At 37.9% G+C, this 26,626-nt stretch overlaps 1 protein-coding gene across 2 annotated transcripts; it reads right to left on the bottom strand.

The window, feature by feature from the left end:
- Positions 1-216: 216 nt before the first annotated feature.
- Positions 217-26,626, bottom strand: galnt12 (UDP-N-acetyl-alpha-D-galactosamine:polypeptide N-acetylgalactosaminyltransferase 12). 2 transcript variants are annotated; one of them, XM_006635830.3, is made up of 11 exons: positions 25,434-26,626; positions 22,660-22,829; positions 19,121-19,310; positions 18,399-18,584; positions 17,483-17,600; positions 15,052-15,228; positions 9,555-9,686; positions 9,302-9,415; positions 6,749-6,904; positions 4,298-4,452; positions 217-1,783 (listed from the first exon to the last, which is right to left on the bottom strand). In XM_006635830.3, the coding sequence occupies exons 1-10, from the start codon at positions 25,787-25,789 to the stop codon at positions 4,315-4,317; spliced, it is 1,737 nt and encodes a 578-aa protein (XP_006635893.2). In that variant the 5' UTR covers positions 25,790-26,626; the 3' UTR covers positions 217-1,783; positions 4,298-4,314. The 2 variants fall into 2 exon arrangements, with proteins under 2 accessions (XP_006635893.2, XP_069051188.1); XM_069195087.1 differs by having other exon boundaries at positions 217-4,452.

Here is a 26,626-nt window from a genome sequence, read left to right as displayed (position 1 = left end):
AATTTGTCTCAGCACACGTTTTGTAACTCTAAGTATGTGAACCATCCAAAAGCTTGCAGTTCAAAGGCTGTGAAACCTGTCCAAATTTTTGCTGGATGATGAGAAATATCAGACTTAGGAAGATGTTTATGATTTTAGATTATATTTAAACAATTTGTCAAAATTCTCTCTTTACAATACTAGACACCAATACAGAATATAAACACATGAAGAATGTATTATTTCAGTTTTTATTTAAGTTAATTGAAATATACAAAAGTGAATCCCCAAAAGTGCAAAAAGCTAAATAGCCCTTCCCCTGAACAAGAATTAAAAATTACAAAATGATATTTTAACAAAAGATATTATTCCAGTTTTTACCTGGGATCAGCAATAACAATGTAATTTATTAAAAAAAATAAAAATCTATATAAGCCCTTACACACGTCATATTTGTTAAGGCCTCTTGAAGAGCAGAACTATAAATATCACTGAGAAAATACAGTTCAATTCCTGCTTACGTTTAATTTTGAGTACTCCTATTGTATGCATTATATACACATTTAGCCATCGACAAAATTGTCTCACTCTTTGTAATAATACAAGAAATGTACTGCTAAGTCCACTACACAATTTCACATTAAATAGTTTTGTTTTGAAAAGGACAGACATTAACAAAGTGCAAGTACTTGGTACTTGGAGTGACTTCCCTTTGTGCTGACTCATTTCTAATGATGTGAGTTACAGCACACAACGTTCAAATCCATTCACCAGCTGCCTTATAGCAGCATCAAATCACTTCCACAAAACAAGAGCCAGCAGGATGGAAGCAGACTTCGTACAGGGTGTCTGTAGTGTTAAACAACCTAAGAGAGCATGAGGTTGCAGTGCTCATTAATCACAACATAAATCCCTAGAGATTAAGGGTTTCCATTGATACAACTGGAGTAATCAGGGTAAAGCACCTGGTTCAAGTACAGAACAGTGTTCCCATGTGCCTCTTGCCATGGGCAGAGATCACCGTTCACCCTCTCACACCACCAATGAACAGGGCAGATACACGCATGAATTAATGTTTGAATTAGTTGTTTTGAATTAATGTTTTGCAGACTGTTGGTGTCAGCCATACAATAGCACCTTAACTCTGTCACTCTAGAGCTGTTTGCAGCAGAAATCCTTAGCCTTAACCTGTCTGTATGTGCCGTCGTATTGTTTTTTTAACATTTTTATCTTTATCTTCATAGCCGTTTTCCAGATATACAGTACCGGAAGTTTAAAAATAGCTATTCAAGAGGATAAGAAAGTCATTTCGCTAAACGTTTCAATTCCCAGGATCATTTTTGAAAAACATTTCTAAAAAATATTTTAAAATATATTTTAAAATATTTAAAAAAACAATATTTTATAATATTGTCCTAAGCAAATACGTAGCATCATTCTTTGTTACATTAAATGCTTTTTCTAGCTTTCTCTTTGTTAATATTTTACATTATTACATTTTTACTTATTATGTGTTGACATATATGCATATTGTTTTTTTACCATAATATTTTAGGAAACTTTAAATAAAAGAAATACATGTATATCACAACATTACATTCATTCCATGTCTCATTCCATGAAAATCCTTAATAAATCAATCATTCTTCATGAGCAGTCTCATTTCGACACATTAAGAAAAAAAGTTGTTTTTTTCCATTTTAAAAACACATCATTGAGACTGTAAGGCAGGAAATAGGCTTGTGACAACTGCCTCTCAACACAGATGACACTTCTGTGTTTTCAGGACTGCATGACCACAAAACTAAAAGAAATAAAACGTAAAGCCAGGAATCAAACATATATTAAAATAAATTCATTTTAACTAACCATCACACCTGAAAATGTGCCATATAATTATTATTATACTGTATTTGAGAAATGTGGATGAAAAGGTACAAGAGATAATACTTAAAGAATATGAATAATTAAAGGTTAGTGAAAAGGTAATTTGGTTGGTTTCCAAGAGTCTGTTTTTTGCCAAGTTTTCACATCTTATCATAATTTAAATAATTATTAATTATTGCAGTCAGAAGGAAAAAGACACCCTACAGATAAACCTAAATATCATTTCACATCAATCGTTAATAATGTAGAATAGTTTTCTGAAATATAGCAATCTGATGTGCAGGAAATACAATCGTATTAGAATTATTTCAGTGCAGTGCAGACATGAACATGACTAAATTTCCCAGTCCTGCATTTATCACTGTTCAAAACTGCTGAGTCCAAGCAACACTTTAAAGTTGTGTGAACTTAAATGTAGTTGAAAAAAAGAAAGAGATAATAGAGCACACAATCAAACAGACCTGAAATGTGATTTCTATTTAGAAAGATGTTCTGACTGTAAGGTCTTCAGCAAATCACCACTTCACCTGAATTATATGTTTCAAATCAAAACCTTCTATACTGCATAGTACAGCCATGTTCTACTATTAACTGTTCTGCCATTGTTGCTTTGCTTTTATGTGTGAGGTATTCATTAAATGCACTTTAAAAATTCAACATCCGGAATAATGGTTGTCAGGACACCATGAAAGAGAAATACCCCATACCGAGGTCACGTTAATTCTAGGAGTGTTGGAGGTTAAGATTAGACATGTACTTGTCTACTATCAGCCTTCAAAGTTAGTGCAATTGCTAGTGATTTATAAAAAATTCAGTAGTTAAATCTCATGAGCAGTGCCAAAAGTACTACATCCTTTAAGCAATAGTTTGCATTGCTATTTAAAGGGGAACTGCAGTTCAGTACAGTCGCCACATTGTCGCAAACACCTGGTCTCGTCACAGGCGAGAACAAGAGTTCCGACAAATTGCAACATGATGCGGCCCTTCCTGCTCACTAGTCATTGTAATGGCTAAAGTAATGCGATGCACGAGAGAATAAGTGCAGGTTGTGCAGCAGACATTTCCCCACAGAAATGCACAGATAACAAGTAGTATTTGTTGCCAAAACCATCTCGAAATCAAGAGCAATATTTCTATTGGAGTAAAAGAGATGTATTCACAAGCCTGCTTGTTTACAAAGTCATAGGGCCGCATCACATCACCAGATGTTTTGTGGCCTTGTTCTCAATTGTAGAATATTGTGCTGTGCATACCGGAAAATGAACCTATTTAAAAATGTAAATCGGATATTTTTACATTTTACTTTTATTTTGATTTGAAATGCACTCATCGATGCCGTTTCTTTCTATCCCCAAAATATAAAAATAGCGTTGCAGTTCCCCTTATAAACTGGAGATGTTTTTTTAACAATGGAGCAAGGAAGAGTTTATACAAAACTGAAAATTCACTGTTTTACAAATCACTTACATAAATCACATGTAAAAAATGTAGACTGGAGTTTTCAGAATTAAGTGATTGTTTCAACAAGCAGTTGTTGTAGTTAGAAATCCAGCTTTGTGGTGAGACCAGGAGCATTAAGGAACAAAGTTGATAAATGCCTAAGGTACTGAGGAAAAGGTAACCTATAAACAGATATAACAAAATCAAAATAGAAATGTTTTAGTGTAGGTAGTACTTCTATTTCAGTACTTATTGTTTTCCCAGTTCAAATTATCAATTTGCATCTTGGGCAAAATCAAAGAAAGCCATCCCTTGACAACTTCAATAGGATACTATGAATGCAGTCCAAAACACATATAGTACCATTAAAAAAAGAACAAGAGGCCGAGGCCAAATACTAAAATTTCAAGTAACACTTCAGAACAGGAGATATGTGTAAAGCATGTGTTATGTATGAATACTAGCACTTTAAACATCACACACAAGTATCAAGATCGGTTAGGTACTTACAGTATTTCCTTTGGTCATTAATAAATAATAATAATACATTCCCCTCATGTAACACTAATAATAAGGCATGTTTAAGGCTTTTCCTAGCACTCAGCAAGCTGTTTTTCATAAAGAAGCAAGGTGTGCCTTACAGGTGTCTCCTTTTCTGAAGTGGTGCCAAAATAAATTTTCCCTGAATTCAACTTAAAATAGAGAAAAGATATCTCTCAGTCTCCCAAATTTCACAAATGAGCTGGAGCACCACTGTTTGGATGGCTCTAACATAACAGACAAAATTCCGAAGAGGCACAATGTAAATTCATTTTAACATACAGTATTACGTACAGTATGTAACACCACACCACCTCATGTGATACGTTATGACAACTGAATCTAATATGACAAGAAAAGAGATAATAAAGTAAAAACATTCAAAAAATGCAACAGAATAAAAACTAGAGCTGCCAGTTTTAGTTCTGCTTGGCCCTCAATATTGTCTCACCAAAACATTCTTCTGTATTATTGTCTCTCCTCGAAAAACCACTTCTGGAAGTTGGTGTCTGTGCACGGTCTCAGTGCTGGAGCTGGACTGCCTGCGTCAGATTTGTCAATAGCTTGCACACATTTCTGTGTTTTAATGTGGAACAAGGTACTATCCTACAAAAATAAAATAAAAAGAAATTAAGGCAGATATAATTAGAGAATTAAGACACAAAGGAAAACAAAAGAGACAATATAATAATATACAGACTACAAGCTCTTACACACAGTATATAGCATTCTACAGAGAAGGACCTGTAACTCATACAGGCTGAACTGTGTCCCCTAGTCTCTGAGACTTCAGCCAATTGGCCACTGCTGTAAGAACCTCTTATACTTGTCTGTAGACATAGTTGGAGGTGAGGCGTTGATTAGTTCATTTGTGAAAGGGTAGGAATGCCATATTTGCACATGGGTGTAGATTACAGTTAAGGTATATAAAAGGCCTCACAGAGGCAGTTTTACAACTGGTGGATGCTGCACATTGGTGGTGGTGGTGGAGGAGAGTCCCCATTACCTGTAAACTGCTTTGAGTGGAGTGTCCGGAAAAGTGCTTTATAAGTGTAAGCAATTATTATTATTATTATTATTATTATTATTATTATTATTATTATTATTATTTTTATTTTTATTAACTAATTTTCTCAAATTATCCGCATAGGATTAAGCCAATAACTTAGGGTGACTGTTTCACAAAGGCAAACTCAGGTTTAAGTTCTCAAGTTAAAGCAACTCAGGTTTAAACAACCTGACTAACTGCAAAGAGAGTAGAGTATCAAATAAGAAATGGACATTTTTGCAGGGGACTGATTGGTCCATGAGTCGAGCTTGCAACCTCCAAGTCGGGTTAAGTTGATAAGAGCAGGTTAGGAGTACAGGATATGCTGCTATAGTTACTTAGCCATATACAATTCAATCCTGCTTCATAAAATCAAAAATCTAGATTACTGTCAACATGTTTCCAAATGTTATTCAGTTAACAGAGTAATTTCATTTCACTTTTAACTTAAACATTAAAGTTAATGAAGGAGATGGATCCACATGCTCAGATAATACGAATACATATAAAAATGAATATCTTGTGGTCAAACATGTATTTTTATTTTGTACTATTTTTTCATTGTTGAAATTGTTTTTTTTTATTATTCAATAACAATTTTTACTATTCAAAAGTAAAAGCTGCAGATGTGTGAACAGTTAAGGCTTTAATGTGTGTTAAATTGTGACTAAAACATAAGGTAAAATTCTAAAAGTTCAGTCTTCAAAAACAGAACCATTACAGGACTAATTTTGAATTATTTGTTTTGCTTGAATTGTTTTGTTATTTAGAGAAAACAAAAACACACACAAAAGGCAGTTGGGAGTCTCGAGCAAAAAATATGGGTAATGATTTAAAAGTCAACCTACAGTACGTTATCTTATTCTGGGCCTTATCATCTTCTTTATTTTTTTAAATTCTAATTCACATTTCATAAAGAGGGTCAATATAAAGTATACTGTGTTAATGTTAAGTCAAAAAAGGCATTACATAGCAGCAAAGATGTACAATGGTGTGTAGTCATGGAAACAATAAAGCTAAGCTGCTTTGGATTTGTTTTGTTTTTTTCATTTTTCTCTTTCACACATGCTTTTCTCCCTAATTCAATTTTTAAACTCTTTACTTTCTCTTTGGCACCTCTTCCCAACCTGTAAAGTGTCGATTGTCCTAATCTCTGAATTCAGCAGCTCTCTGTGGGCGGCTAGTCTGAAATGGGTCAATATAAATTTTATCATGAGGAAACACTCAGAGGGAAAGGCAAGGAACGATTCACGTCCACATAGAACAGCGATCAGCTAAAGAGTAAACTTTACTCCTGGGAAGGGTTGTAATATTGCAATATAGTCTCCTGACTCCTCACTCCCGAAGATGAGCTTTTATACGTACTTGAGTTAATTTAGGAGCCATCACTACCCAAGCAAAACCAGGCAAAATGCCTGACCAGTGCACCACAAGTCCACACGTTATTTATGGTTTCAGTACATTTCTCAAAGGATTTTTCAAAACTGGTGTTGTTGTGCCACCTAGCTTGAATGTCTGTGTGAAGGTAGAGTAAAAACAAAATACAAAACAAGATGTAATATTCCTTTTTTCCCCCCAACATCTTCCGCTGTCATTCTTAGGACTCTGAGATCTTAATTCTCAAGTTCTTGGCAATAAAAATGATTAAGGTTGAATGAATCCAAAGACAAGATAAAAAGATGTCATCTGTAAGGTCAGAAACAATTTTTGAAGGGCTGAGCATTCACCAAGGAAGCAAATCAAGAAACGTCTCCGAGAACTTCAGGAGTTTCCTTGTCTAAATTCCACTAAGGAAAAGGACAACCCTCTATTGTCTTTCTCCCAATCCTAGCATTAAAAAAGTAATTTTCTTACCTCTCTTAAGATAAATTTATGATCTTCTGGGACTGGCAGCCCCGGCTTCCTGCATAAGTGGATGGTTAAGTACTCTGTCCCAGGCTGCACTGTAGCACAGCCTGCTGGTTCTCTGGTGTTGTAGCGGATCTCATTGTCAGAAGAGTATTCAAAGAACTGTCAGGTACAAAAACAGGCACAAAACAGTTTAGTTTCCTAAAGAAAAGAAATGCTAACTTATCTAGAGATAAAGGTATAAACTCTGGCTAAGTGTTTTTACTGCCATTATAATCATCCATTCACACAAATAAGCATGCATCCTTTCTCTAAAAAGAAACCAAAGTGTTAATATTGTATTCACAATACCCCACTAGGACATTCTTGTGTAAAAAAAATATTTTTTTTTTTACAGACTACAGCTGTGTTCTAGTAGTAAATGAATTGTTAATCTGTCTCATAGGGCTAATTGCTAGTTATCATAAAATAAAAGCAATTCTTTAGCATTAAGCAATTCTAATATTTTTTACTACTATACTATAACATACTATAGCTACTACTGTACATACTAAATAGCGAAACTTAGTAGTAAATTTCTATTTGTCACCTTCAACTGTCCCAATTTAGAGAAATAAAATGATGTGTGTCAGTCAGTCATTACTATTTACAGGGTATGGAAATGTTGCATATCAATGGATGAAAGAGTGGCTTAGGTATCTGTGTAAAAGCAGTAAAGGACTGTAGAACAGTCACTGAAGGGCAGTACTATTTTATAGTCATAAGAAAAATGCTAAATGATGTAAATTGTTAGTAATGGTATACAAGTCAATATGAACCATGTTAAATATTATAAACATAATGCACTAACACTCAATTTACTATTCTGAACCAGAAACTAAACAATATTATGACAGCCAGTTGTTGCTAGGATTTATTTAGAAGAAATAAATCCGAAACATTGTACTCAAGTTAAATGTGAATTGAACATGTGCAAATTCGCTTATTTGTGATTCAGGCCGGCCGACGGGTTTTGGATAGAAGAAGATGAAAGCAAGCCAAAGGTTGTTCTCAAATTTCAAATGAGCCGCGCAACAGACTAGAGTGCTAGTGAGTGAGCCCTGCTTCCCACACAGTTACCCACTAGCCTGCAAATCTGGCTGTTTGTATTTGCCACAGGTCTCTGCACCAAACCCTCACGAATGGAAAGACCCTACTGTATATAAAAATAAAATTCTCCACTATACAGAGACTCAGTAGCTTAATATACTGTTTCCTACAGTCCACTGACATCCACTCTATGTTTTCTGACGCAGATACTGTACTACACTGAAGAGAAGACTGCAGAAAATGCAAATGAGTACTTTATGTTTTGTTTAATCCTCCGTGAGTCCTGAACTGTTCATTCCTTTAAAGGCCATAAAGAGCAATTTGCCCATTAGCCTGCTAAAGAGCAAATTCAGAATTCCTCAATAGCTGGATATGTGTACAGTAGCTTTTATATTTGGCAATTAGGAAATATGCATAAGTAGTCTGAACTATTTAAAGCATGCAATGGTGGATCATTTAAGAAAGCAATACACAAGGGTTTTTTTTAATGACACATATTGTACTTCTGACATCACAGCCTTTATGAAGACCCTGCAGGTTCTACCATTAATACTGTAACGCAACGGGGGCTCAGGCGGGCGCCCTTGCCACCTTAGGTCGGCCCCCCACTGTCGGGGGCTCGAACCCGGGACTCCCGTGTCTCTCTGCAGTGACCCAGCCCCATGAGCTAAAGAGAGATCTCTCTACAGCCCAGTAGCTGTAGTCCTGCTATCACAGGGAAGGGCGGTGACGTCACCTGCTCTGGTACGCCGGCTCTTACACAGTGCCTGTCGGCCGTAAGCGTTACAATACATTTATGAAATAAATGGAAATTCATGCATTAAGGAGCTAATGGACATTGTATCTGCACATCCAGGGTTAAAACTAGATATTTAGCTCATTGGTAAATGAGAACATAAGAAACTTGTGTCTTAACTTCTGTTAAAGGCTTACTTTCTATTAAAGTATTGGCTAATTTGTCTTTTTTTATCTTGGGTATCTTAATTGCAAGGACAAAGTAAACAGTGGACAGAAGCAGAAAGAATAATAATGTCCCCTGTTCTAAGCAAGGATAATAAAGGTATATTAAAAAAATCTATGTTATACTATACTGCAGATCCATCTGGACAGGTTATCCTAGTAGATTACTATCGTGTAATAGAAGATCATGACTCCTGTGATAATACTGTAGTCAGCAGTCTTTAATTGCATTATATTATTTATAATGTTTGCAAAGCATTATAGAACGATATTTTTAGTAATTATATTTTAACATGGTACAAACACGAGGATGGTGCAATATATTAAAAAGCCCCTGTCAGTCAGGAACCCTGCTTGAGTGGTACAAGTGCTATCAGTACACCAGCAGTTCAGTCCTAAGATTTCTGCCTCATTCAGTGAGGAATTTCCTATAGTCTGGAAAGTGTATGCGTATGGCTCCTGACTCACCATGTAAGCAGTACAGTATTTTGGGAGGGAATTGCAACATACCTGATTTTGTCCCATGCCATGGCAAGGATACAGGATGATCTGATGTCCAGCAACATTATTATCATCTGGTGGATTGTAGTCAAAACAATAGTTCACCATCCCTTTGTTCTTCAGCTAGAAAAAAAAGTCTTGTTACTTCTAAATGATTCCCCCTGTTTTTAGCAAGCAAATCACAATCAAATTAACACAGTTTTGATCATTTCTTAACAAAATGTAAAGCTTTTTGTGGGGAAGGCCAAGGCCACAAACTCACCATGCCAAACATTCCTGGTTGGTCTTCTGGGACATGGATGTCTGGGTAGACATTTTCGAGGTACCACTTGAAGTTTTGACACCCCAGTTTGCCTCTGAGCTTTCTCCTCTCAGTCACGTCCCCAAAGGCTTCCTAAAACAGAACGTTAAAATCCAAAGGTCACGCTCCCTGTCACCACCCACAGAGCTTGCATCAAAAATGTCAAACAAGAGCACCATTTACTGTACCATTTCTTCTAGAGCAATGCTTGGCATATTGTCTCACTTATGGAGAAACTTACTAATTCATCCATCCATCCATTGATTGATTTTTTCACTGTTTCTTCCACTTCAGGGTCAATGGAGGAGCTGGAGTCTATCCCAGCAAGCAACAGATGAAAGACAGCACACACCCTGGACAGGACATCAGTCCATCGCAGTGTACACACAGACACAAACACTCACACCTGCACCACTGCCAATTTTCCCAGAAGCCAATTAACCTACCAGTTTGTCTTTAGATCGTGGGAGGAATCTGAATTGAACCCAGGCTCCTGTGCTGTGAGGCAGTAATGCTACTATCTGCACCACCATGCCACCTGGAATTTTTAATTTATGGTAGCTCTATTTCTAATAATATTATGAACGGTAAAGAAATCCTTCCATAGCCGGAGCCTAACCTAACAAGCAATGGGCACAAGGTTTAAATTAAAAATTATCATTTAAAATTACAACTGTTGCACATCATAGATCATTGCGCCTATAATTCTATATCTCCAGCTATATCACTGGCTATAGAAATAAGTGGTAACAAATGTTGGATTAAAACTGTTTAATCACACTGAGCTTGACAGTGAGTATCAATAATGTACTGAAGTCATACAATACTGTTAGTGAAACATCTAAACAATTTAAAGAACTGATGTGCAAATAAAACAATGGAGAAATAAATCAAACATATATACACCTAAGGTTAAAATGCTTCCTTGATCTCATAAATTCAGAGAATATATTAAATAAATCTGGGATTCAAATCTACTTATCTGGATCAGTCTGTACTGTACACCTGTACAAAAACTAAACAGCCTCTCTGATTGGTGATTAACATTAGTTCAGGCCAAAACCATATGTATGAATAATAAGATAAAAAAGTCTTATTTTTTTTAATTCAGTCCTCATATTAAATGGTTTCTATGTTTATTTCTATTCAAGATTGTCTCATTGATTTTCACATGCTGCTCAATTGTTTTTCACTTTGTTCTAATTTTACTAAAGCAAAAGCATGTCGTACACTTTGACAATACTATTCCAAAATACATAACAGGTCTCAAGGGGGAGGTAAGGGGTTATGAATTTATTGGTTGGCGGTGTCTCTGTGAGTACATCAATAGAAGTGCTGCTGTAATATGTGAAAACAGGAATAAATTACAAAATAGTCTGTGCTCAGCGTTATTGAACATGCATTTCTGGGTGGATAGATAAATTGATTGATTCTGGGTCAAGCCCACGGTTTCTCCAGGACACAACTCCTTGCCCACGGTGAAATAATTTGTTCCTACTCAGTCGGAAAGCAGTCCTAACTTCTTAGGGAAGTGCCACCTCATTGCTTCTCCACTGAGAACATAAATCAAAGTCATCCAGTCGGACCCTACTACATCACTCGGCACCACTCTGTTTCCACTGCAAGGCCTAGGAGGAAAGGGAAACTTAAAGCTCCATTTGTTTGATTCTGATCTTGCTATACCCATGGCACAGGGTTTGAGCTTTGCTGCCTTGGACCAGATCTCGCTTCTTTGCACCCTGGAGGGTCACTCCTTATGATGAACGTAAACAGCATTTATTTGCCACACACGAGGTTAGTGTCGAGTGGCTCGCCAGATCAGGCACTGAAAACTCCTCAATGCCTGATCCTGGGTCACCACACCAGTGGTCAACTGGGATCTGCACGCAGTGGGCTTTTGGGCACCACCATTGCTCCATGGCCTGTCAAAACCACAAGCAATAACTCTGCTCATCGCTCTGCCACTCATCTTCCTCGTAAATCACACAGAAGCACACATCAAGAGACGGCGGCCATCTGACAACCGCCACATCCATGGCATCCAGGGAAAACCTGTCACATTCTGTTCTCACAAGAGAAACAAGTAACAAAACGCTGCTAACGTGCAAGACTACCAAGCGGGCTACACAATTAGCAGGACAATGTGCATCTCGCTACACTAATTTCAGGATGAAGTACAGCATTTGATTTCCCAATGTAGCACCAGGCAGTCAAGTTGACCTGATCTGCCATAAAGAGAGTGTTGGCAACAACCGAACACCAACAAGTGTCAGTATGTAACTGAGAAGAGTTTTGCTGAACGACCCATGACCCTGAAGCCTTCTGTCCATCATGAGTTATAAAGGGGAACTGCAACGCGATTTTTAGATTTTGGGGTTATAAAGTATCGGCATTTGTAAGTGCATTTCAAACAACAATGGAAGTAAAATGTACAGAGTAAAGTCTAAAAGATTAACTTTCCAGGTATAAAGAAGAAGCAGGCTTGTGAACACACCTTTTTTAATCCAATAGAGATATTGATTTTGATTTGAGACATTTTTTCCAACCAATACTACTTACTAGATCACGTTGGAACATTTCTGTGGTGAAATGTCTAATGCACACACCACTAGTGACTAGTGAGCAGGAAGGGCAGCTTCACGTTCATTCATGGGAACTCTCGCTCTCGACAGTGGCGAGACCAGGGGTTTGCAACAACATGGCGACTTACATTAGATTTTGTGTTTAATTTGGAATTTGTAACATTTTGCAATACCCTCAATTATTTTATTATTTTTAACTGGTCTTAGGTCTGCAGTTTCCTTTTAATGTGCCGAGATCACACCAGCCACCTTGTTTAGACTGATGCCTGTCACGGATACCCAAAATTCATACACTTTAATTTTTCTTAAAACCAACAAGGGTCAACCAAGTGAAAAGATCATTTTAAGGTTTAGTTTAATATATACAAATAGAAATAAAAAAAGTTTTTTACTTACTGTACATTAATATTTTCTAAAATAATTCAACTTAAAAATGTAAAATAATACTCTTTATTGCTGCTATTTGATCCATGTGCTTTTTGCATGAACAAATTAGTCTACAATAAAATGTAATTACCAGTTTCACTGGTTTAATTAAAATGCAGAATTAATCTACAAACCTAAACCTAATGTGCAAAGGTATCAAAAACATTGACGTAAAGGTAGTTTTTTTCCCAACTAGATTTTCCATAGCATGTGGCAAAACAGCCATAAAAAACTACATTTTGCTGGATGACATACAGTACAGCAATCTGAAGTGATAAATGATAAATGCTGTCTTGCCCAGGGGATGTTTCTTTAATTGGTCATTCATCAATTCATTTCATACAGGGGCATCTCAGCATAGGAGACCATTCATCACAATAAGACAGACCAGCCATGTGTGTTGCTGTATGGAAGAAACATTGTTTTATGGTCTTAGAGAAAGTGCTCTATCTTTAAGTTCTACTTAAGAATGTTTTCATTAAAAGTACACCATCACTGCATAATCTAACAAGTAAAGCTCTCAGGCTAGATTTCTTCTGATAGATTAATAATAAACTGTATAATGATATAAAGTAATGATTAACATTGGGCATCATGAATGATGGTGAGTGAGTCGACGTGTATACTAGAATGGTTGCTGGTATTGTATGTAAAACAGTTTTTGCTCGGGCTTTCCCACAAGCCCTGTATGTATATGTATAGAATAATGTACGATTAGATGTGGTTCAATAACATAAGGGAAATTATACTTTCTTAACAGAATTCTGCTTAATCCTCAGTTGAAATGTATTAATGTATTAATGCCACTTGTTCCCTGTTTACACTTATATACCACTTTTCTGGACACTCCACTCAAAGCAGTGATGGGGACTCTCCTCCACCACCAATGTTGATGATGACACGACAGTAGCCATAGTGAGCCAGAACGCTCACCACACATCAGCTATCAGTGGGGAGGAGAGCAGCGTAATGAAGCCAATTCATAGATGGGGATTATTAGGAGGCCATGATTGGGAAGGGCCAATGAGAAATTTGGCCAGGACGCCGGGGCCATTCCCCTATTCTTTTCGAGAAACGCCCTGGGATTTTTAATGACCACAGAGAGTCAGAACCTCAGTTTTACATCTCATCCAAAGGACGGCACCTGTTTACAGTATAGTGTCCCTGTCACTATACTGGGGCATTAGGACCCACATGGACCACAGGGTGAACGCCCCCTGCTGGCCCCACTAACACCTCTTCCAGCAGCAACCTTAGTTTTTCCCAGGAGGTCTCCCATCCAGGTACTGATCAGGCTCACACCTGCTCAGCTTCAGTGGGTTGCCAGTTGTGAGTTGCAGAGTGATATGGCTGCCCCAATAATATACCATCTAATATACAGTGTTGTACTGGTGTGCAGTTTTATACAGTATTTGGCTAAATAAAATAACTATGTTACGAAAACTAATTATAGGTCAAAAGAGTTTAGCACACATTCCAAACGACCATGCAAATACATCCCAGTGCACAACTGCTGTGCACGTCTGAGAGTGCCAACATCACAGGAGTTTATTAAAGGTCAGTATCTCAAGCTCCCAAAATATAAAATCATCTTCAAAACTGCGATCATTGTGCCGACATTATTAATGTTTTCATTTGAGTGTGCAATGAATTTCCTTGGCCCACAGTACACTGCTTTGCCACTGTCTGTGCCAAAATCTTGGCAGGAAAATACAAATTGGAAATAAGACAGTAGTTGTTCAGAACATAAGGGTACAGGCCAGGGTTTTTAACACGGGTATGCAGACGATGTTTGCAGTACACTTTACGCCTACATGTAGAGGTCATTGATTTAAAAAAGAGCAAAAAGGGTAGCTTTGAGTGGAGGCGTAGAAACAATGTACAAATCACAGTACATTTTGGCTATCAGTCACTTTTAAGGGGTGTCATGCTAAAACAAAAATATCTGATCAATTGTCTTGGATATAGTAAATTCTTAAAGGGGAACTGCAAGGCTATTTTTATATTTCAGGATTAGAAATAATCAGCACTGATAACTGCATTTCAAACAACAATAAAAGTCAAATGTATGCAGTGATGCAGCCTTATTACATTGTAAACAAGCAGGCTTATGAATACAACAGAAATATTGCTCTCGATTTCGAGACGGTTTTGCTGACAAATACTTCTCACTTGTTAACTTTGCATCCTGATCACCTTGGAACATTTCTGCAGTGGAATGTCTGCTGCACAACCTGTACTCATTCGCTTGTACATCGCAGAACATTAGTCATTACAGGGACTAGTGAGGAGGAAGGGCCACATCACATCGCAGTTTGTGGGAGCTCGTGCTCTCACCTGTGGCGAGACCAGGGATTTGCGACAACATGGCGTCTTACAGTATTTTCAGAAAGGCCACGAATGTGTGCTTAATTCAAAACTTGTATTTTGTTTTCTGTACTGAAACATACCAGACGGGCATGAGGGTTCCTGTGGTAGTAGAGCTCTTTGTACTCATCCATCCAGACCTCAGCGGCGCGGACACTGTTAGCCAAAGCCTTGCGGCGGGAATAGGGGGCTTGTCTCGGGAAAATGTGCCCCACGTGAGAGCAAGGGTGAATCTCAAGGCTGCCACCACACTGCCAGATCTGTCAGAGAGAACACATCATACTCACAGACAACAAATTCAAAAGGAAGACGCAAAGAACCTTAACTTTTTCCAACATGAAACTGTCAGCAAACTAAATGAAATTAACCAGTTGGAATTAGTACACAGCGTAAGCTTAAGTAAAAATATTATTATTTTAACAGCTATTGTAACTAATAATTTTTCAGTTGTCCAAATTCTGAATAGTGTGATGTATAGAGAAAATGTTTTAAAGTTTATTTTGAGCAACTTGCCTAACTGAGGAAACAGCAGCCAGCCCATGAGGACGAGGCTGACAGGACACCTAGAAGGCTGAAAATAGGGTGTAGGGAGGAGTACAAGAAAGAGCATAAAGAGAGTGCTTAGAAAAAAGATAATTACGGTATGTGCAGTTTAGGGGTAGTGGGCGAGATGAGATATTTGACCTCCACCAGAAACCTCCTTTTAAAACACCATTTCCAACCTTGTAGTTGAGCAGAACGCCAATGAATGTGACATAGAGATGAAACGTATTAAAATATATTTTGAGCTGAGGGAATGGGCAGCCTGCCTGCGAGGTCAAAGCTGCTAGGATCCTCCAAACCCGATGAAAAGAACCCCAATGCACTACTGCTGAATTCTTCATTTACGGAAAGTAATGGTGCTGTATAATGGAGGTAGGTTCACAAATGAAATGCATGAGACATAAACAAAAGGATTGAAGGAGCCTTTAGTAATGTTTCCAAATCAACCAAGGAGGGAGAAGAGACTTGGGGGATGATGCTCCAGAAAGTAATGTCTGAGTGAGGCCAAAGAAACAGAAGAAATGAGAACCCCCAAACACTGTCCTCAACTGTGACGTTATGAAAGTAGATTGGGATTTGGTTTAATTTAATGTAACACATCCGTGCACTAGTGTACAATAATGAAATGCAGTGACTGGGGTTCCTGAATGATCAGCAAAGAACAGTGTGGCTGGAAAACATTGGCACTTAGAGGAGTTGTAAAGGCAGGCTATTCACTATTAATGTTCAGAAGGGATGACTGTCCAAAATGGGAGAAAAGAAAAGGTTTAAAAGATTGATCAGAAGAAATGAATGAAGAGTTTTAAATGCAATGCTCTGGAACAATGATCTGAGAAGGTGGTGTAGCATAAAAAAAGATATATAAGATTTAGAGATTCGTTGGCCAGGAAGTCATGTGCAATTTCTTCATCACCTTAAATCACCAAGCATTTGGCATCCAAGTAAACATAATGGTACAGAGGTATTATGTAGAATGCAAGGCTGAGAGGTTAGTTGTTGGACTTTAAGAGACAATGTGCATTGCATTGTATAAAGAAAAAAAGGGGTTAAGAGCTCATATAAGATAAGAGATAAGATCACTTTAATAACCATATACAATTTCTTGCATTCGGAATTTGTCTTTTCGCATACCCCAACCTGCTCTCCATGAGACACACAGGCAGGGAGAGAGAAGCTTGGTGTCAGAGCACAGGGTAGGCCATTTATACGGCGCCCCTGGAGCAGTTGGGGTAAAGGCCCTTGCTCAGGGCCCCAACGGAGTAGGATTTCTCTGCTGGCCATGGGATTTGAACCAGCAACCTTCCAGCAACAGGCGCAGATCCTTAGCCTCAGTGCCACTAACAGCAGAGGGAACTCAGAAGCGGTGTAGGATCTGGAAATAAGTATCATTTGTTTTGGGTATATGACTCAAATGAAGTCATTTCCTTGTTCAGCCAGTTATTGAAAGATTTCTGCTTTAAGTACGTTAATTAATAGTTGTCTGACCCACTACTGCCACTGCCCACTAAAATCCCAAGCATCAACCTTGTCAGGCTTATCAAGCGAAAGATTTTTGCTGGTCCTTGTTTCTGTTTATCCCCCATGAGAATTTTCTGAGCTCACGACATAGAATAACAATGGGTGAAAATTGATGCCACCACTCAGGGCAGAGCAGTGGCACTGTGGCTAAGGATCTGCGTCTCTGGCTGGAAAGTTGCCGGTTCAAATCCCACAGCCAACAGAGGAATCCTACTCCGTTGGGCCCCTGAGCAAGGCCCTTAACCCCAGCTGCTCCGGGGGCGCTGTACAATGGCTGACCCTACGCTCTGACCCCAAGCTTCTCTCCCTGTCTGTGTCTGTGTGTCTAATGGAGAGTAAGCTGGGGTATGCGAAAAGATGAATTCCTAATGCAAGAATTGTATATGGCTAATAAAGTGATCTGATCTGAAAATATGCACAAAAAAGCAAGCATATTGACTATTAACATCTTACCCTAAAGGAGAATTCCAAGTTCTCTCCTCCCCACACTTCCATTCCTGTGTCATAAGTACCCAGATAATGGAAGTATTTTTTACTGACAGCAAACAGGCCCCCAGCCATTGTTGGTGACCTGCCAGTGAAGCACAAGTTTGAATGGCACAGATATTTATTTTTATCTTCACATGATAAGAATATTGTATGTATAATGTGGCAAAGAGAAAACCTGTCACCTGAACCCCAGTAACTATTCCCAGTTACTCCTGCAATATTTTTACAGTCTAGCACAAGACTACACACTTTCAGTTTGGAAAGTGGAATGGGAAACCAAGTCTAGTTTGAACAAACTATTTTGAGTGAACATGAAAGGTCTCTTGCTAACAGTCTTTTATTTCTCAGGAGTCAGTAAATATTATTGTATTGTAATGTTATGGGGTTTTTTTATATTACTTATACATGTGATATTTATGTTGCAATATTTAAGCTCATTTAATGTTATTTACGAACATGTGTAAAGTTGTTGTAGTGTTTTTCCTGATGCTTGTATGTTATGGTACTGTTGGCCCACAGTTTTTACAGGTACACGTTAACTGTGTAATGTTTAAGTTCTAAACAAGATATTTGTGCTGAACATGGCTATTTTATTCTTTTTGTAATGTGAGACCTCCAGTCACAATTTAAACAAACAAGTAATAAGTAACAAGATAACTAACAGCCTATTGACAGCTTTTATTGAAAGTTTTGGTGATCTCACGCTTTTCACAATGGGTGTAATGTGTGCATTATTTTGTGTTAGCCCAGTGCTTCCTTAAACATTGTGAGTAGATCTAAAAGTCAAAGTCGGGCTTTAAAGGTCAGAATTGGAAACGTTCTTTCACTGTGCAACTAGAGAGTGGCTGGGTTAATGAAAGGCTTCTCAGCTGCTACAGACCTGATGACGTCAGTGGGAGAACTCCTTCGTTTCTGCTCGTGCTCGGGGACTGTGTGCCAGGTGAAGACCAGCCGCCAGTCGAAACCCCCAATCTGAGGCTCCCCGGAATTCCCTAGATACTGGAATGTGTTCCAGTCAATGACGTCAATGACAGGACACACCACAGCAGACTCGTCTTCCTTTATTCTGGGAAAAGGAACGTACTGTGCATTAAAGCATTGCAGCAGGCTTGCATAACATTATACCTCAGCCAAATCCCACTCAGTGCCACAGTACAAGCAACACAAATGAAAGCCGGCCCTTCTCCTTCTCTTAAGAATGAGCATCCTATTTATAGGATGGTTGTAATTGCTGGAGTTCATCAGAACTATGTTTTCAAGCTACATGTGCACTTAATACTTCAGGGGTATAACACAATTTAGTATAGCTGTCAAATAATGACAATAACAGCAGCAACAACAATGATTCTGGCACATTTGAGAAAACAATACATTTGGGGCTTGAGTAGTTTCTCAGTTTCAGATCTGAAGCTCTGACTGCTCCCCTGTAATTTGTGTATTTGTTTCATGCGTCACGGTGTGTTTTTCTGGAGCTCGGGGTTCATTCTTGCATTTTTATTTATACGGTCAGCTGCTGGTGTCCCCCTCCCGCAAAAAAGGCACTTGTTCTTTTCCAACGCCACCAGCCAGAAGGGACACGATCCATGGCGCTGGCTGACTCACCGGTGTAGCAGGGGCTCCAGCCACCCTTCGTGACACTCGCAGTGGCAGTCCAGGAACGTCAGCACATCGCCCGTGGCTATGGACGCCCCCAGCACGCGAGCCCGCACCAACCCCTCCCTCTTCTGGGCTCGGATCAAGCGCACTTTCCGCAAGCTTGAAATATACCGCTCCAGGGGCTCCTTCAAATGTTCTGTGCGGGTTTGAAATAATAATCATAATTTTATATAGCGCCTGTAAAGGTGGCTTCTTAAAGAGCTTTACAGAACGACGACAACAACAACAATTAAAAAAAATACACAAGATAAGCAGGATGAGAATACACAGTTAGAGGAGAGAGAGGAGATGGTGGTAGAAGTGAAAAAGAGAAATAAAGACCATGACCAATTCGATTTTTGTCTCAAGATTAAACAAATAAAATCAGGGAAACTAATACCATGGTCCCTTCTGGTCTGGTTTATTGTTTCTAGGTTCAGATTTTGTATCATTTCTTAATTTATATTTATGCAGCCACCACCACCTATGATCCCCCATCATGTAAGACAATGGATTTTACAGGGATCAGTTTACTTATTTAATTAATGGTTATAATATTAATGCTTATAAAAAAAACTCATACAGTATTTATGCCGAAAGCTCTGTCTGCACACATGTTAAAAAAGAGTTAATCATAACATATCAGAACAGATTATTATTAATAGTTGATCATATTACTGGAGCTATTGGACCAGTGTATATGCATGTGTACAGCATGAATTCTGCAATGTGTTCGTGTAAGTTTCATGCTCTTTACAGTGCCAGGGTCTTAACCTTGCCCTCGTCGTGCACTTCCAAAGTGGAAGACGTACAGTAGTTCGGTCAACCACTACACTTTTGCATAAAAAATAATAAAACTGGCAGCCTTTAATTCAAAATTAAAATTGACAAAAATATAACCACAAGATTAAACCTATCCCATGTGTGAAGTGATTAAAGTAATTAAAAATCACAAACTTGATCTTAGATGCACCTTCGGACAAGCCCTGTACCTAATTCCTCTATTTAGAGACTCAAATGCTTGTTTTAAGAAGATATTTTTTTGATGTGAAAGAAGCAAGAAACCATATTCAGCAGGACATGCTACTGCAGTGAGGCACAATCCCCAATCAAGTTGCTGATAATTATTTGAATAATAAAGTCCTAGACTTACTCAGTCTTCATGCCACAGGCAAGCAAAAATAGTATTCTTTTATGATAACATGGTATTCTCTAGGTCTAAAGAATGTAACTGGACTGGAAATGCAGAAGAGTGAAAATACAGAATGTCTTCTTTACACTGAATAGTAAACAGTGAACACACTGAACAAATGGACTGAGCTGTTAACACATGAGTCTGACCCAAACAGACAATACCACAGTGTCTATGTGACTGACAGCCCATTAAATCAATGCTTTAAATTGGATTATCTCTAGCCAGGCACTAAAACTTCTAAATCTTTTTCTCTCCCCCTTCAAAATCTCTTAATGCTTAAAGAGGGTGTGATACATCTCCTAACTACTACTTAAATTACCACAAAAGCTGCATTGCTTCACATTTTCATACCAATTATGCCACTAGAAATCATCTGAGGAGACAATGCACAGAACAAACAAAACACAATAAAGAAAGTGTGTACAGTATAAATTCAATAAAGCTAGGCACTATCAAATCTCATATGCAGGCCCTCTGTCCTGTCACACTGACATTGAACCTGCAGTCTATTATTGTATTAGTAATGGCAGCCTATATAGCTACTAGAACATTCATATTCAATTCAAAATACTTCATTGATCCCCAAGGGGCAATATAATGGGAAAAGTCTCCTTTTATAAAGCACTATAGTTCTCTCACTTATGGCTCCATCTCTCCTATGACCACAGGATGGCACCACATACAAATTGCTTGCTTTGTTCTCAGTATACAGTTTCCCTGTGTCACTCAAGACCACTGCTACCTTGGATAGTCTCAACTGTTACTTGTGCAAACACCAGAGCTCTGTTATTTAATTTTTATATAAACATGAGCTTAATATGCAGATACAAATCTTGGTTCCTAAGGCAGAAAACATAATTTACTTTCCAATATTGCTGCACACTTCTCCAGCATACACACAAAACATTTTTCCAAAGATTAACAGATTCACTTCATTTCAATTTTGTATCAATAAGATTACTAATATATTTTTACTTTCAGTCTTTCTTTCATTTTAATTACTATTATGTTGCACTATATAGTTTAGGGAAGAGTCTTTCCATATTAGGTAGTTCTATAAGTGCACAAATTCTAAAGCACTGGATACCGTGGAATACCTTTTCTGACTGCATTTGTGCGAGACAAACCATAAGACACACTTAACAGAATATATAAAAAGTAAAAATAGTTTTACTTTTTCTACATAAAAAACCCTCTAAGAAATTAAGATCTGTCACATTTAAATGTACACACAATATCTCTGTACTTCTAAAGCATTAAACAGGTTATCTTGTTATCTATCGAGCTAGTATACTACTGTAAAATGCATGTAACAAATTCTGAAACAACCAACATATTTCTTCAATGGGAAAAAGTTGAGTATTTGGGTTGTATAGAATATGGTTTAGGGAGAGTGGGACAAAGTGTGATTAATAGTGAGAAGTTTAATAGTGTTAGAAAACAGACAATCGAATGGGCTTTCTTACTAGCAGATGTAAAAGAGGTGTATATCATGCAAATTATAACAAGGGTTGCAACAGATACGATAACAAATGCAAGTATTATCCAAGAGATGTGTTGTTATGCCCTACATATTTTTTGGTTGAGCTTAGAGACACTCTCTTTCTGTAATATTAAAGCATGGAACTTGGAAAAGAGAATATGAAATAAAGCTCGGACAAGAATAAATGTTCTTCATACAGATTTAACATTTTGTAAAAAATACTCCCTTGATTATCTCAGCACCGTGACAGTGAATGCAGCCCTTAACAACTGTAAAAACAACAACTGTCGTGTACATGACCAAATTTCCATTGTTAAGCACAATCCTTGATTTTTGGGATAACATACAAATGTCAATAACAGTACTGCTTGTAGACAGTACTACCCTCCAGCGTATGAATCTAATGTAGCCCACTAACATGTCAGCACAGAGGGTTCACTGTTTAAGTGGTGGAGAAAACGTGTTGGATTTCGTAATGTTGATGTACATATGGAACTACTTACAGAAACAAACAAAGCAAATTTAATAGGACAGTGGAGCGATTACTTTAAATGCAAATGTGCCCTGATAACTCTCATCTCTTTCCTACTGTAGCTGCTTGCAGTAGCTCTAAAAAAAGAAAGTATGGAGAAGAAGGGCTTGTAATTCCAGTTTTTGGCATATAATAGCAGTGCTGTGACATATTTTCTTGAGGAGTAATGTGCTTTGTTTCAATGTCCCTCGTGTCCGATGATGCCCCCACTATCCCCAACATAACAGGCGTTTGTTTTCTATTTGAGCGCATTATGCAGTTACTTTTTTCCTTTTAAAATTTAAATAACGTCTCACCTCTTTCACTGTAGTCATCAACAAGGATGATTTCCTTGAGAAGGATGTCAGGCGAGGTCTCCAGAACGCTGTGCACCGTTCGCAGTAGTGTTGACCAAGCCTCATTGTAAAAGGCAATAACAACAGAGGTGGTTGGAAGGTGGATGTAATCATACTTCAGTTCTTTACAGCTGCAAAATTCAATGTTACAGCAATGAGCACGGTTTTCAATATTCTACACATTCTGACAGTTTCTTTTGATGGTATTTTTGTGGCTTTAAAATTAAGTGAGGGTTTTTGGGGCTCTACTGCAATCAATATCTGGCAAATGCTGTAAATGAGGGTGTGTTTTGACTTGTGGCAAACAAAGGTAGAGCCTATTTCTGTCACTTTGTATTCAGGGGATGCGAATCATGGAAAACTCCAGGAGTACGAGTGGCTGGAGGTTGAGCAATGGTGAAGTGGAGAACTCTGGCAAGGGTTGTGCAAACACAGAGTCTATCTCAGAAGCACAGGGCAGATATCCTGGATGGGGTACATGCTCATCTTCAAACACACAGAAACCCAGATGGCACATGCAAGCTCCACACAGAGTGTCCCCAGTTTGGACGAGAGAGCTGTGGGACAACAATGCCATCTTCTGGCCCATGTGCTTACATGGGAAACAAAATTCTGTCAGTACTACAGAAAAAGTTGCACATTCCATCTTATATGCAGTATTGTGTTTAATTTAAACAGTTAATATGACTTTTATCTTTTTAAGGAATGTTTGCTCTCCATATAGTAATTCCCTCATTTTTGTTAAATATTTTATTAAATTAAACGATCTTTTCTGCTTCAGGGTATCTACTCAGATACCTACTCTAGACTTTTTAGTACTTAGTATTTACGTTATAAAGTTATGGACTTTATGACAAATGATATACAGTATCTGTGTATGTATAAATGTACTGTATCTGACATCTTCATAAAACACACCTGAGATTGAACCGTAGATCTTGCATAAGAACATCTACAGTATATATGCATATGCACTTAGCACTCATTGTTTGATGACGCATTCAAGTGTGTTAAATATCAACACCCATCCATTATCAATAAGCTAATTATCCAGGTGAGGATCAAGAGCAAGTCGGAGCCTATCCTAAAGGTATACTGTACAACACAAGGCGGAGACCGAGAACACCCGATTTCTCAAACCTGAATGGGACTGCTGCAGGTATTTTCACAATAGCCAACCAAACCCCGTCAGTTTAAGAGTTTAAATAAGCAATAAAACCCCACAATGACAATATGCAAACTCTTCACAGACAAACGTCCGAAACTGGACTTTAACCAATTTTATTAAACGAAATCTCCTAAACGAACAAAAAAATGAGCTTGAAAGGGTCGTGATATTTTAAACTCAACGATATACAGTATTATTTCAAAACCGGTCGCCTTGCAAATACCGTTCGTTGTCTCAATATTTGGCAGTAACGGTACAATTCTAAAACCCTCCCTTCAAAACATGTTTAACACATGTGATATTTGTGGCAATGGGAAATAGCCAGTGAACCCAGCAAGGGTGATTCAAAAGTAAATAGCTGAAAACCTAACCCACAATACGGAAAACTCCCATCCCATACAATATTTTATATTCCTCTTGGGACTGAAACCAGTTCTATCTGTAGAACAGAAATGAAACATTTATGAAACAGCACAGTACTCTGACATTGTCATCGCATTGTTAAAAAATCTAAAAATGGCCCAAAACTAAAGCTACTTGCTTATAATTTTAGCAGTTTGTGTTTGAAAACGCTTGTTGTAATGAATCTTATACCTAAAGTGTGTTAAATGTAAAGGCGTACTTGTCATTTCGTCTTTCTCGCAACGTCCTGATCTTTGCACTTTAAACGGGAGAAAACCTAGAGGTTTAAGTCCTTAGGGTTCAAGCCCTAAAATCACGTAAAAGAACTGTGAAAGGGAAACAAATTTCACTAAAATGGAAAAAATGCTTATACATATAAACTCCATAAATGTTAGATTTTGTTTAATCTGCACTTTGTCGAAAGAAGAACATCACAGATTTTTGTCCACTGAAAGCCATTTTAAGGGGATAGTTTTTTTTTATTAAAAAATCGCTTAGAATATTTTAACTAAGGCATGGTGCTTCGTCATCCTAAAAGTAACAACTCAATTACTTCGCATAGTATGAAAACGATCTCACCCATTGATTTCAGGAAGTCTACACCTGAAGGCAAGTACTGATTCCTTAAAAACAAAGAATATTGTAATTCGAACTACATTATAGACTGATTTAGATGCAGAAATCACGTAATCATTAGGTACGAGTAAATACATTTTCATTTCATTAACAGTTCAAATTCAAAGGGTTGGGGAACGTAGCAACTAAAAAAAGTTCTTAATCCCAAATGAGCATGGCTTTTCTTTTAACAGACCCTTGTGCGGTAAATCTACGGATCATAACAGCTAGATTAGGCTCGTGTTAATGTGAAACACCAGCATTCTTTGATTTATATAGGTTTTCATAGTTTGTTCAGATACTTCTTGTTTTACACGCTGCTAAAAAATCAGGGGATTGAATGTCTTGGCTGCAACAGAGTATCTCTACGATTGAATGCATGGCTGAACGAGGGAATGGCAGGCTTTTGTTAAGAAAACAAATTGCAGCAGTCTTATTAAGCGCTAATTATCATAAACAGGGTTAAATCGAATTATATCCTCTACCAATACAAAATCAGAGTTAAGTGCTTGAATGGAAGTAACACCTCATGAAAACTTCGGACACTTACAGTGGATTCCATATTACAGGCAACCTGCGGTGAAGAGAGATCTTTTCGCTGAGATAAATATTGATCTGATGCTTTTTGATGCTCTCCTCTTCTTTCTTCTTCTCATCTCCATCTAGTTCCAGTTTTACGGGTCTTCCCAGTTCTCCCAGGGCATTTATGTCTAATGGTGGCTTTTCATAAACAGGTTTCCGTAACCTTTCTGTGTCCTCGGCAGTTCCACCTGTAAGAACTCCTCGCCTGCTCGCAGATCCCTGCTCCTTGTCCTTGTTCTTGTGAAAAATTAAATATCCCGCAGTACATGCTCCAAGAATAAAAATAATCAACTTCGGCCGGCTCCTTCGCCCAAAAAGTGCCATTGCGCCCGATCCTGTCGCTCTCTTTACGCATTAAGCATCACCTAAGTACAGTACAATTCAAATTTCAGGTTATCCGGGCGGCTAAGTTTGAAGAAACTGAACTAATTCACGTCACAGAAAGAGGTTTTTTAGGTACACAATTCTCCCCGATCAAAAGAAATTGAAATCATTAACTGTGCACATGCTCATGGAAATATCAAGTGTCTGCGGAAAAAAAAAGATACTTTTTGGTTGAAGAATATCATTTAAGATACCTCCTTGTCCTGGTTAAACGTTACAGAAAAGAAACGCTTTCTAGTCTTGTAAACTGTGAATACCATTGCCCATTTCATCAGATGAGAGAGAAAAAGGATTTACCAGATGAGATTAGCAATGTGAAAAAAATCCAGGTCAAATCACGGAAAGACTTCTGCGGATTCACAGTTATAACACTTATCCAAACCCACTTCGCGTGCTCCTTTCCTTAGTTTCTCTTTTCGATCTTCGTGGTAGAAAGCAGATGAGTAAAATCAGGATACTGGAATTAAACGTTCAAACCGAAATTTAACACCTCCTGTGTAAAACCAGCAGCAGGTTTTGTGTATCCAGGAAGTCTGTGATGGCAGGGGAGGAATCTAATTTGCTAGTTCTTTTCTTACTCGAGGAGAGAGAAAAAAAACTTCTCCTTATAGAGCTACCAAGTTTTCAGTATTTTTGCAGCTTTTGCAGAAATGCAATGATTTTTAGGAACGCAATCAAAATAAAAAGAAGCAGTCGATCATACTAAAAACAAAATGCTGGAGCACGCCTCTCATAGGTTATACTTGTTGCACTACTGTCGTTTTGTAGCAATTCTGT

This window comes from Lepisosteus oculatus, chromosome 10, assembly GCF_040954835.1.
Source record: "Lepisosteus oculatus isolate fLepOcu1 chromosome 10, fLepOcu1.hap2, whole genome shotgun sequence".
NCBI lineage: Eukaryota > Metazoa > Chordata > Actinopteri > Semionotiformes > Lepisosteidae > Lepisosteus > Lepisosteus oculatus.
The sequence above is the reverse complement of the archived record's forward strand: the minus strand, read 5'-3'. Positions and strand labels throughout refer to the sequence as shown.

Bases quoted from the DNA above. Each gene is read 5' to 3' on its own strand.
- galnt12 (XM_069195087.1), bottom strand. From the start codon at position 25,789: ATGGCACTTTTTGGGCGAAGGAGCCGGCCGAAGTTGATTATTTTTATT. The intron at 22,830-25,433 runs GTAAGTGTCCGA...TGAATTTTGCAG, and splicing joins CCTGTAATATGGAATCCACT to CTGTAAAGAACTGAAGTATG. The intron at 6,905-9,301 runs GTATGTTGCAAT...TGTACCTGACAG, and splicing joins ATGGCATGGGACAAAATCAG to TTCTTTGAATACTCTTCTGA.